This window comes from Ictalurus furcatus, chromosome 7, assembly GCF_023375685.1.
Source record: "Ictalurus furcatus strain D&B chromosome 7, Billie_1.0, whole genome shotgun sequence".
Lineage (NCBI taxonomy): Eukaryota > Metazoa > Chordata > Actinopteri > Siluriformes > Ictaluridae > Ictalurus > Ictalurus furcatus.
Genome location: NC_071261.1, coordinates 6,708,167 through 6,721,375, shown reverse-complemented (window position 1 = coordinate 6,721,375; position 13,209 = coordinate 6,708,167). Strand labels below are relative to the sequence as shown.

The 13,209-nt window shown below is 43.5% G+C and overlaps 1 protein-coding gene across 7 annotated transcripts in view; it reads left to right on the top strand.

Annotated features, from left to right (window-relative positions):
• The window catches only part of rnf220a (ring finger protein 220a), a 121,552-nt gene that overhangs the window by 2,941 nt on the left and 105,402 nt on the right, over positions 1-13,209 (top strand). For all 7 annotated transcript variants that reach the window (XM_053628033.1, XM_053628037.1, XM_053628031.1 and 4 more), the window contains exon 2: positions 8,130-8,958. In XM_053628033.1, the coding sequence (XP_053484008.1) occupies positions 8,313-8,958 (646 nt within the window). In that variant the 5' untranslated portion in view covers positions 8,130-8,312. The remainder of the gene's footprint in view (positions 1-8,129; positions 8,959-13,209) is intronic.

Sequence of the window (13,209 nt, the reverse complement as noted above, 5' to 3'; positions counted from 1 at the left end):
TCATCATCCGGGAGATAAATAAAAATAAAAAATAAAAAACTTTTACAGTGTGCTATTATTCCTACAATATAGGCTATTCAATGGCTCTCATGTGTTATGAATATATCCTATGATAACTGGATTATTACTAAATACCTGTGTTCTAATAACGCCTACAAAACGAAACGCGCATATATTAGCACTTTATTTATTATTTATGTTTTTTTTTTTTTATCATCCTTGTCATTATCTTTCCTGTTTACTTATCCTGCGGGATTGAATCATGCTCGCAACAAAGAAGAAGCCAAATACTACTACTACTACTAATACTAATAATAAAAATAAATAAATAAATAGATAAATAGATAAATAAATAAATAAATAAATAACTCAAATTCTCTCCTCTTCTTGTAATTTCTGTTTGTGGTGCGCTTCATAAATCTTAATGATCCGAGTGGAAATGTTTATAGACCGTACCCGAATAACGCCGCTTTAATATTCCCCGCTATCCTGCGCGTCCTCGTTGGCTGTTTAATCTCAGATAAATTGAATAATGAAATTATGACACTCCAAGATGAATGTGTTTATTGACACTTGCCGCACTGGTCAGAGCTGAATTATGGGATAAATATTGGAAGATAAACTTTGCCTTGGAGAATAGCATACTGCACAATCAATTATTTATGTATGTTTTTTTTAATTATTTAATTTAATTTAATTTTATTATTATTATTATTTGTATGCGTAAAGTGTGCGCATTATTAATTGCAATTCAATTCGCACATGCGCAATTGTGTAGTTACAAGTATGACTGAAAGAGAATTGAAATGTATTGTTTTTAAAAAAAAAAAAAAGATATTGGTCACACACACACACACACACACACACACACACACACACACACACACTGTACAACCGTGCTTTTTTCTTTTCTTTATGCTTCTCCATTTTTTTTTAACCCAAAGCCTTTAATAGTGTGCGCGCATTTTTATGATATATATATATATACTCTCCTAATTTTTTTGACCCTTTGCTGTTATATATCTTTATGCATCGACAGGATAGACTGTATAGTCACAGGACGGGAGGGAAAACAAAAAGAATAGTGAAAAGTTAACTGGTTTCTTTTATGCACGTTAGGATTTTTGAGCCGCGCTTCTTTCTTTCTTTCTTTCTTTCTTTCTTTACTTTCTTTCTTTCTTTTTTTTTTTTTTTTGCATTGATCCGAAGTAAAATAAATGCAGATTCCAGTGTCCTGATCGATGCGGCAAGAGTTTATTTTAATCTGGATTTGTGTGTGTGTGTGTGTGTGTGTGTGTGTGTGTGTGTGGTTTTTTTTTTTTTTGGGGTGGGGGGGGTTTAAAGGGCGTAATGAGGAGCATCCATTGCTGCTCACATAGGATGAAAAAGAGAAAACAATAAAGAAGAAGCCACAGTCGCTGAGCAGTGTGTGGATATTTATTTGTTTTTGTTTGTTTGTTTGTTTGTTTTTGCGCGAATATTTTATAGACTTGGTACAAGGAGTGACAAAGACAAATCCATCCGTAGCGGAAAGTAAATTAAGCGCAGATTACTCAGATGTACCAGCTTCATTAGTTCTCATCGACAAGCGCGGCTTCTTTTTTCTCTCATATATTAAAAGCAGACAACAGCGGACTGACTCTCACACAGCCGCGCGTGCTTTGCGTGTTTTCATGCGGTAATAACCGCACAGTATAAGCGAAGGTCATTTGCCTACAGATGGTGGCATGATGGCAATTCATTTCCTGCAAATCATTGCAATTTGCACAAATACATACTACACAAACAGCCTCAGGAGAGTTGCACAAATGAACTGGGGGAGGGAGGGAGGGAGGGAGGGGGGTTATATGGGGGTAAAATAAAAATAAAGTGACCAAGTGCAGTTAGACTTTAGTGCCAAAGTGTTTAATAAACGAATAAAACTCTCCCAGGCTCCGTCCTGATCCACATCCGCATTATAAGCTACCACTAAATAGTTGGACAAAATTGCACACAAATGATTACGACAGAAAAACCAACACGATATCCCCCAAAAAGGTCAAATTCTATTAGTACTCTTGTGTTCTCATGGGTCTGCGCTGGTACTGAATACTGTTTAGTTAAGGTTAATGTGCGGTTTGGGACACAGCCTATACCTCGCCCTAATTTGTCTCGTATTATTTTGGAGCTCACAGACACGCCTGATCCGTGTAGCTTTTCATTTCTTTGCCAAGCGGAACATTTCAGATTTTATGGTGCTGAAGAGCACTTTGTTTGGTTACAACAGGCGCCTGGGACCGCACTCATTCTCATGCTTTAGTCCTGGGAAATATTTTCCTTAGTTGTTGTTTATTTTATTTATTTTATTATTACGCGATTTATGGTCACGTTTTGACATGATTTAATACAATGCAACATTTTCTTTGATATGTATGTGCATCATTTTATCATCATCATCATCATCATCATCATCATTATTATCATTATTATTATTATTATTATTATTATTATTATTATTTAGCCTATTTATTAATCAGATAAATTCGTTTTCTAGAAACGCAGAAATAACGCCTTAACGTCTAAAATGTGAAACGCAATTATCCCCCCCCCCCCACCCACCCCAACTAAATGCCTGAATTAATAATTCCTTTTCTTAATTCATAACACCATTCCAATTTTACAGGCAACAAAATCATGCGTAAAACACCTTAGTGCAAATGTAAACGCATGGATTTATATCAATAAACATTTCCTGTCTTCTTCTTCTTCCTCCTCTTCTTCTTCTTCTTCTTCTTCTTATTATTATTAGTAGTAATAGTATCATCATCATCAGTAACTGAATACTGGGAAATATTTCTGCTCAGAAATGTTTCAGTGAAATCAACAACAACAACAACAACAACAAAAATCATCTGTTGTACAACATCCTTGTGTGAATTCATTTTCACATCCAAGGACAAGTATGTACAGCTATACATCTTTCCTAAAACGCCGAATCCCGACACTTTATTGTCACATATTGGATTCAGTCAGGCAGTCAGATCAGGAGCACGTCAGGATTTATTTATTTATTTATTTATTTATTTTGGAGCGAGTAAGTGTTTTGCTTCTCCCCCCCCCTTCTGTCTTCTCTTCTAGTCTCCCAGTGATGTGAATGTGAGTTTCAGTGCTGGAGAATAAGTTAAGTTAATTTTGCTCGCTCTCTCCCCTAAGGCATTAGCAGTGCATTTGGCCGAGATCGATCAGAGGCAGATATCTATCAACTTCTTGTTGCTGCTTATGACCCTCAGAGAGAGCCTGGGACCGGCCTGTCTCGCCCATAGACGCGTTTGCAAATGTCATTTACTCTCCTCCTTACAGTATATCGTTATAGGTCTGCTTATAGACACATCTGATATTTACCTGCATCTTAGAGCATCTTATATGAGTGCATATAGCATATAGAGGTCGATTAAGTTCATGGTTAGGAGATGGATTGTTCTGGTTGCAATGGTGAGAAGAACTAACACTGCAGTGTTGGGAAGATGAAGCAGTTTGCTGAATCACCAGATCTCTGATTCGGCAAATAATTCATCATTAACAGCGGTTGAATGTATATGTTGATAGGAAGTGACTGGCTTTCTCATTATGGAGGAGGTTTGAGTAGAGAGCTCAGGTTAAATCAGTGTAAAATCTCTCTCTCTCTCTCTCTCTCTCTCTCTCTCTCTCTCTCTCTCTCTCTCTCTCTGTATCTGTGTCTGTGTGTAACACATTGAGGCAGCACTGGCCAGTGGTAGGAGTGGGGTGGGGTGGGGTGGGGTGACTTCTTTGTAGTCCAGTGCTGGCTCAGAGCACAGAGGAGCCAGACACCTTGCAAATAATCTGGGCTTAGTGAGGAATTAGCCGGCTCAGGTGGGTGGGATGAGACAAACAGTCCGCCGGCCGCTAAAACGAATAGCCGAGGCAGGACGGGAAACTTTGAAAATCTTGTTCACGGTGATTCATCAGTGTTGCCCAGCGAGCCAAGCGCAAAGCTTTATTCGAGAAAGAAGCAAATCCAAAAAGCAAATCCAAACTCAGCTCGAGCCTCATGTCATTTCCGCTTTTATGTAAAATGTGCAAATAATAATAATAATAATAATAATAATAATAATAATAATAATAAAAACTTCGGCGACGGACCCCACTTGTGCTTATGCACATGGCGTGATCCAATAAAGGAGTGATTGATTACTGCTATTTATCGCCAGCTTTTATTGTGTGTCATACACTGGGGGGAATTTATTTGTTGATAGTGAAGTGGAGTGGTGAGGCGCAGCTTGCACGAGCGGTATTGATCTAGTTTGCTGGATGTCCAAGTGTCATTATCTTTCGCCCGCGCGCTCGCTCAGACATTAAATCTCACTTTCATGTCTGCCGAATGCAGGTGGCGTTCTGCTTCTTTTTATTTCTCATTCTGCAGCTGAGACGCATTATCGAATTGTCCCGCTTTAGATTTCATACTGGAGGCTGATTCCAATTCGGCAGGATGCACGAGCGGCGTGTTTCTGACTGGCAGCGCGAGCTGTGTTTTCAATAGTATCGACTGCGTTCTGTCCTTCGACCTAGAGCTCCTCTCTCTCTCTCTCTCTCTCTCTCTCTCTCTCTCTCTCTCTCTCTCTCTCTCTCTCTCTCAACACCAAGTGCCTGTTACTCATGATGCACCGGGTGTTTTCCCGCATGCATCTCTCACTGCAAATATTTGAAGCTGACAGAATTGAAGCCAGCATGCTGGAACAGGCGACCTCCATTTCAAGTGTGTTTCTGTCTCGGTTTAAGTAGCAGCTCGAGTGCGGGTTGTGGATTAAAAAACCTCCCCGGTTTACTCACCGAGGTGATTAAATACACCACGATGTTCCGGAGAGCCGTTACACAAGTCTCGAGTTTTCAAGAGCAAAAGTAGTTTGCTTAAAATGCGCTCGAGCGCTAGTATCGTTTCCTGCAAACCTTGCTCGAGAGCTCTGCGTTTCAGGGGTCAGAAGAATTCTCTACTTTTTTTTTTTTTTTTTTTTTTAGAGCGATATGGTAATGCTCACATTGTGAGAACAATTTGGAGAACGTTTCTGATATGCTTCCTGCTGAAAAACAAACAAACAAACAAACAAACAAACAATAGAAACCCTCATAGAATTTGTAACGGTTTTAACAGTGAATTGTATTGGTTTTAATGGAAACTGTAATGGTCCCTGTGGTGTCCACTTGTAGGCCTAATTTTTTAAAAATTTTTGTTGTTGCCTTCTATTGGTGGTATGTTATGTCTAGTGGATACCGTTATGGACCAGTAATGGTTTTAATGCTTGGCTGATGGTCTGTGATGGAATTTGTAGTGGAAACCATTAGAATTTCTGTGATGGTCTGTATTGTTTTGGGTTGTTTTTTTTTTTTTTAGCCAGGCTTAAAAGTCAGTTTGAAAAATAGATACTGTTTGTGGGTAATAGAGCATGCTTAGATCAGTGCTGTTGCTAAACATTGTCCAGTAATTGGCGTGAAATCTTTTAGTCATGCACATGCTTCAGCCCTTCAGCCCAGTTGCCTGTTTTGTCTTTTTCTCATCTCCTTGGAGACTGGGAAACAGTGAGTGTGTATGTGTTTCAGAGGGAGACTGACTGTGTGTGTGTGTGTGTGTGTGTGTGTGTGTTTTGGTGGGTACTGAATGACAGTGTCTGCCCTGTCCTGTAATAAAATGTAAGAGTGGCGCTTTCACGCTTGACAACAATCACTAAACACACTGACAGACAGGCAGCCATGGTCTGAATGACATTCCTCAACTAAACCCCACATTTTTAAGTCTGGATCCCGGCATGGCGTCAAAGGTGCCGAGCGTTTGTTTTCTCGACAAAATTGAATCCATCTCCTCTGCTCTCCAGAGCACACGGAGGAAATCTATTCTTGACGTCTTCCTACTTATCTTTATTGTTTCTCTGCGCCGCTTTTGTCTTCTGAGTGGAAAATATATTATATACATACATACATATATATATATATATATATCTCTAACCGGGGGCTGACACTGCAGTGTCGTTTTTAAAACAGAAACCCAGGATTGAGAGTTTTACACAGTTTATTTTCACAGCTTTGAACCGTTTCGCTTCCACTGTGAAACACACACATGTTGTGTCAGTGTTTGGAAAATGCAGGACTGGACTGGTTCTAATTCATTATGAATGGAAATGGAAGTCAAATAATTGAAATGGTGTTGGTGTTGGTGTTGGTGTTGGGATCTGAAGTAATATGTTTGTAAAGAATGAGAAAGAAGGGGAGAGGGTCATGAAAAGCTGTCCAAGTCTCTCTCTCTCTCTCTCTCTCTCACTCTTACACACACACACACACACACACTGTCTGGCGTGTCAGTGTGTGTCAGGCTAACTCACCACTCCCTCTGGTTGTTCTGGGACATTGGGCTTCTCTGTTTGTGTGTGTGTGTGTGTGTGTGTGTGTGTGGCCAGGGTACCAGGCAGTCAGACCAGCCGCAGCTCTGCAGAAAATGATTAGCACATCTGTACAACACTTAGCCTACTTATATCTCCTCTCTCTCTCTCTCTCTCTCTCCTGCCATTGGGGGATATCGCATGTCCGTTTATTGGATTGTCAGTTTCACACTGCCTGGCTGCACTGATGGTAATGATAATAAAATTGAAATATCCAGGTACTTACCACTGTATTACCTTGCTATCAACACCCAGACACACTCATTTTTATTTATTTATTTATTTATTTATTTATTTAGCGCTCTTTCCGACAGGAGAGATTCGATACAGTGACAAACACGTGGAAAAGGCAGCGCGCGTGAGGAACTAGGGGGTTTGATACCGGTGCATTTTCGAGGTGCAGGGGGAAAAGAAAGCGGGTAATGGGATTCTTGGGCGCCTAGCCAAGGCTGAGCGGTGTAGTATAACCCATTTTCCACAGACTGGAAAAGGAGCACATTCCCTTGCCATGTATGTGATAATGTAAAGCTCTTTACAGGACCACAGTGTGTGTGTGTGTGTGTGTGTGTGTGTGTGTGTGTGTGTGGATTTGCAGATGTTCAGATCAGGTTATAAAATTGATTCGAACGAGTGTTCTGGACAGCTGATACGCGTAAAAACGCCTGGGTGAATTCCCCAGCAGCGGCCTGATTTTCGTTGCGGCGTTTGAAATAGCAGCGCGGTGACACAAGAATAAAGGCACGCGCACGTGAATTACTACACGACGTGGAACACGTTTTCCAGATGGACCGCGTCTCGGATCAAGCGCTGCTTTTTCTGCCTCGGGTTCGCCGAGCCTTCACGCGGTTTCCGCAAAAACCGCGCCATGAACTGCGCATCCGCAAAACATCTCGTACCGTCGCCGTAGTGCCGAAGCTCACCTTTTAGTAATTAATGTATAGTGCGGTCTTAGTATTCAGCCTTTAGAAGAATCAATTGACGGTAGTCAAGCAGTGCATCGAGTTCGGATAATTACAATCAATTCTGTGTAATTCGATTCCCTGGTTTCCTTGTGATATTAGATCACCTTCAAGTCACCGCACGGGGATTCGGAATAGCATATACACGCATGTACACATGGGCGGGATTTCTTAAAAAGAAAAATAAGTAAAGAAAGAAATAAAAAGTTCTCGTGACTCATTAAATCCACTCACACTTCAGCCAGTCGGCTCATCTAATCCTCACGGGGCTCTCGGGCCGTTAGACGGCAGCAAGGGTCAAGGGGTGAAGTGCGACTAATTTATTCATTCAGTCAGATTTCCTGTGCAGATGGCAGGCAGATATGCTATCACTATGAGAATCCCATTGGTGGGGAGAGGCCTGCTTCTCTTATCTGATCTGAGCGCCGGAGGACTTATCAGCCTCAGACACTGCTCCGCTCCACCGCCGCTGAGATGGAGGAATAAGAGGCTTATATGTGATTCCGGAGGAAAAAGTTTTCGGGGGTAAAAAGTTGTTGTTGTTGTTTTTTTTTCCAAGAGAGAGAGATGTCTATGAAGGTTGTCAGTCAGTCAGGGCATCTGTGTGGAATGTCAGTAGTAGGTCAAAGCCAAAGGACTTGCAGCATGTTATGACACTCATCCTTGAATCTGAAGAGTCTTCACATCCAGATGCCTTTAAAATTGTGAGAGTTTGTTCTTACCAGTGTGTTGTTCTCTTTCACAGGACGAGCCCAATCGAGCTTGAATTGCCGGCAAGAGGCACCCATTCTAAGTATAAAGGACGGACCCAATCGGCACCATACTCCCCATACCGTTCCCCCCCGCTCTTTTCTCTCCACCCCTTCCCCCTGCCCCACTGAGCTCTCCGCTCACCCCTCCTCCTCCTCAACCGACACCCCCGACCAAGATGGACCTTCACCACCGAGCCGCCTTCAAGATGGAGAGCTCCTCGTACCTCCCTGGCCCATTGGCGTCACCAGCTCTGATGGTGCTGGCGTCGACGGCCGATGCCAGCCGTGATGCCTCGGCACCGTGCCAGCAGCCACGGCCGTTTGGCGCACCCGTCTCCGTCTCCGACAAGGACGTGCACCTACCGTTCGCCAACGGCTCCTACGCCTTCGCTTCCGTCTACCACCGGCAACCTGGTTTCGGTGGCCGTGACTTTGCGCCATCTCTCCTGCACCTGCACCACCAGTTTGCGCCACCTGGTCTGGACTGTCCACCATCCATTGGTGTGCTCAACCACGGTGCTGTCGGAGCTTTCCGGCCTTTCGCGTCGCCACCAGAAGAGCGCGATTCGGCCTCAGGTGCCTACCAATCAGCTTTCACTCCAGCAAAGCGCCTCAAGGGCTGCCTGGAGGCAGAAGCCTCTCCGCACCTGCGCTACTCAGATGCCGAGGGTAAAGAGTACGACTACGGTGGTGCCCACGTGCCCTCAGGCTCGCCCGGTGCCCTCAAGGCCGTAGAGGATGCCGGAAAGAAAATCTTCGCCGTCTCTGGCCTGCTGTCCGACCGTGAGGCCTCGTCCAGCCCAGAGGACCGCATTGAACGCTGTGAGTAGATGTTTCCCTATAACCCCCCCCCCACCACCACACACACACACACACACACACACACACACACATTTGAGACTCTAAAAACGCATTTTTACTCTGTTAATAGATGTGTTACATAATTTCCAGGGAGGGATTTTTTAGAGTTGAATATATGCATGTTCTAAATTGCGATTTATATTTAAAAAAAAATATATATATATATATATTTCGCAGCATTGGAAGTTATCAAACTCGCGGGAAATTAAAAAACGCACAATTCTGTGTGGTAGTAACTTGTTCCCCGATTACAAAGGAAATTAGTCTGCATGTAAAAATGAATTACATTCATATCATAAGCCACACTGTAAGCTACAAAAATAATAATAATAATAATAATAATAATAATAATAATAATAATAATAACCATAAAGGAAATACAGTATTACAACACAGTGGCAATAAAAGACAATCACACATTTACATTTATACCCACAGATGTCGCACAAATCCAGCCACTCGGTGAATTTACCGTTCTTTTTCAAACGGAAGAGCGATATTGTTCGTTAAGCCAAACCTGGGTTGATTTTGGTGCAGAAGTCTGAGACGGTGCTTTTAATCAGGTGTGAGAACCTCAGTTTGTTCGTACGACACATTAGAGCAGGACGGTGTTGAGACCGTGTCCGTGTCACAGCCAGAGTGGTGCTGATGTTTGGACAGAGAGCTCCGGTGCTCCTCCAGCTCAGATCAATTCCACAGATACAACTCATAAATGAAATGAAGGGGATTCATGTGTGTGTGTGTGTGTGTGTGTGTAAAAGAGAGGATGAGAGAGATGAGAAATGAAATATGAAACAGGAGCTCCGTGTGTGTGTGTGTGTGTGTGTGTGTGTGTGTGTGTGTGTACACTTCAATCCATAAGGGATCTACAGGAAGGGAGTTCAGTGGTATTATCGAAGGCAATCCATCTTTACTTCTCTTACTCAAATACATTAGGAATTACAGTAAAAACACACTTGCAAAGGTGTGCACAAACACACACACACACTCACTCACACACACAATTCTATCATTGGGGACCAGGTCAGAACTGTCATAGATTCCTATAATTATGGACACACACACACACTTTCCTCAGTAGTTACCCCACACCCATGTTCAGCTCACCTGCTAGCAGAGAGAACGTCAGTGTGTATTTAAGCGCATGTGTGTGTGTGTGCGTGTGTGTGTGTGTGTGTCATCATGCCATCGTGACTCATTGTGGTCTTTTTTCTCTCTCCATTTTTGTCCATTTCTTGGTTTGAGCCTTTTTTTTCTTCCTTCTATTTCCTCTTTCTCTCACGCTACATTTCTCCGTCACGACGGTCCTGAAATCCTTCTGATTTCAAGCGTTTTACTTTAGTGTGTGTTTATACGTGTGTCCTCTGCGACAGGCTGGCAGGTCAGGGGAGGCAACAGAGAAAAAGAGAGAGAGCGAGAGAGCGAGAGAGGGAGGGTAAAGAGAAGGCTAGAAGGAGAAAGGGAGAGATGGAAACACCCTTGATCGAACAGATGAGAGACAGAGGCAGCGAGCTGAGACTGATCGGATAAAGAGGCTGGCATGCAGGCAGGCAGGGTTGTGAATGACACCCGACGACCGAAGTAGACAGGAAGGAGAAAGCGAGAGAAGAGAAACAGACAAAAGGAAGCGTCTCATCTAGGATTTCTCCTCCGAGAAGGTCTCGTTTGATTTGAAGCCGTGTTCTAACCGGTGTAGTCTCTGTACAGAATGCTTTTTCCTTTTCTTTTCTTTTTTTTTTTCTCTTCCCCCGGACATGTCCGTTTGGGTGGTGGGATTATAACGCCTCAGCCTGGGCTCAGATTAACTGTGAGATAGCTGCTAATTCCGGCCGGTATTAATCTGATGCTCAGAGTATGCGATAAGGGGCAACACGAGAGGGGATTAAGGAGGGAGCAGAAGCGGCTCACGGCCCTTCTCTCCGGTTTGGGAATATACGGCCGAGACGAAAATGAGTGCGAGACTAAAACTAGCGCTCTTGACTTTCTCTCTCTCTCTCATACACACACACACACTCTTTTTTTGGAGCTGTAGCTAATTAGATTAAACCTCAGGCCCACCAAAGGCCCTAATGCAATTGAGTTTGTAGAACCCGGAGTAGAGGAAACTTAAATTGGGTTCCCCTTGACTGGGTAACTTGCTGCTGCTTGTCACATTGTGAGTGGTATCCTCTCACATGGTGTGTGTGTGTGTGTGAGAGAGAGAGAGACAGAGAGAGAGAGAGAGACTGAATCTCCAAATCTTTCCAGCAGAGAGCACAATGAATAAGCCTCTCTACTGTGAACCAGGAAACCTTGCTATAAAACCCCATCATGGCAACACAGCAGCTGATAAAGACTAACGTGACAGGCTTATCTTCGCTTTTCGATTGAGCACTGATATTTACTTCAAAAATGAACATTTTCATAACTTCTCTCTTTTCTTTTTTTTTTTTTTTTTTGGTCGGAATATGGGAATCCTATTCTAAAAGCTGTGTTCCCCAAATGACAGACTACTACACACTGTGCACTTCCACTATGCACTACGTGCTCTAGGACCTAGTGTGTGAATAGATCCGAGATGGCACGGAATGCACGTGATGTGATGCGGCCGACTTGAGCAGAGTCGACGGAAACCGATTTCACCATATCAAGGTACCATGAACAGTAAAACGGAGAAATTCATTTACCGAAGTTTTCACACTTCCCTCAAAAAAAAAAAAAAAAAAAAAAAATCCGAGCAAATTTGAGCCAGCGTCAGCGTCCTGTAGCTCCGCCTCTCCTAGCGTCCAACGTCCCACACTTCCGGTGCGTTCAATGCGATCGTATTTACGAGTGGAACGCACACGGACGCCGCCGCGAAGTCGTATTTACGAGTTGGGACACTCGGGATTTTCTTCGTGTGTCATTAAGAAAATCAACTTTGTCGAAATTTTACGTTTGCGTCATTTACGTTTCCTCAGAAGCTGATTTCGGTTACGACGCGTTCGTTGTACGAGGCGAGTTATCGGAACGCGTTCAAATTGCTTAACGTGTCGTTGTCAGGCTTCTTTTATTTACAATGAAACAAGCTCGTTTCCCCGCACAACAAAATACGACAGCTTTGTATAATTCCGATATCGTACGTAACGATGAAGTTGACAGCGGCGTCGCGAATTGATTCAAAACATCAAAAAAGCAAAAACACACACGATGCGCGTTCTTCGTTCGGCGTTTTCTAGAAGTCGAGCGTAAAAAAACCCTTGCTGTGTTTTGTTTTGTAGTTAATTAAGAGAAAGTACACCACCATCTTGCTCCGCCCCAAAGTGACCTGAACGCACCTGACGTCGTAATTACGACTTGAACAAGTGCACGTCTCCTTGTTGGAATTTTCAGCAGGAACGCACTACTCGCACGATTTCTTTAATCTATACAGGACATACTGTGTAAATGTGTTGTGTGTGTGTGTGTGTGTGTGTGTGTGTGTGTGCGCCTGGTTCGTTCGCCTTTCCCTCGCCGCATTCGTTTACACGACAGAACGGGATACCGAACCTGACCCAGAACCGTCGGTCCACTTCCTCAAGTCTGCGAAAAAGGACTCACATGGAACAAATCAAAGAGGGAATGCGAAGGTATGGAGAGATGAAGATAAAAGAAAGAGATCAGAACGAACGAGTGGAGGGGGACAGCAAAGGGACAAGTGATGAGCTGAAAGGCAGACAACAGCTGCCTTCCTGAGCAGCCGAAATAAAACGTGTGTGTGTGTGTGTGTGTGTACGTGCGTGGGGGGTTTAGGAGGACGAGGAGGACGACGACGACGAGGGGGAGTAAAATCCTTAAGACAACAGTGCGCAGCCACGCAGGCTTCCTTCCTGACGTGCCCAGGCCGTGAGCTGTGTGGGCCTGTCGTCATAAATCCCCTGCTGATTTACGGGGCAGCTCCACACTTAACCCCCAGTGCTCCATCCAGACTGGATTTATTTCCACCTGAAACGTAAAGCATTAAAAAACCAAACAAAGAAATTCATTTTGTGCGTGTATCACATGCGTTGTTATGCTAACCAACCCGTGGCGCAGAAGCATGGAGATGCATTTGTGTAGTTATTTCTGCAGACCGTCTCCCTGCCACTTTGCGGTCGTCCGTCAGCCGCCGGCTTTGAGCCTTTAATTATCTGCCGTTGCTCTCGCTCGCCTCTCTGCCTTTCTCTCTCTCTCTCTCTCTCTCTCTCTCTCTCCTCCTTCTTTCTCTCTCTCTCT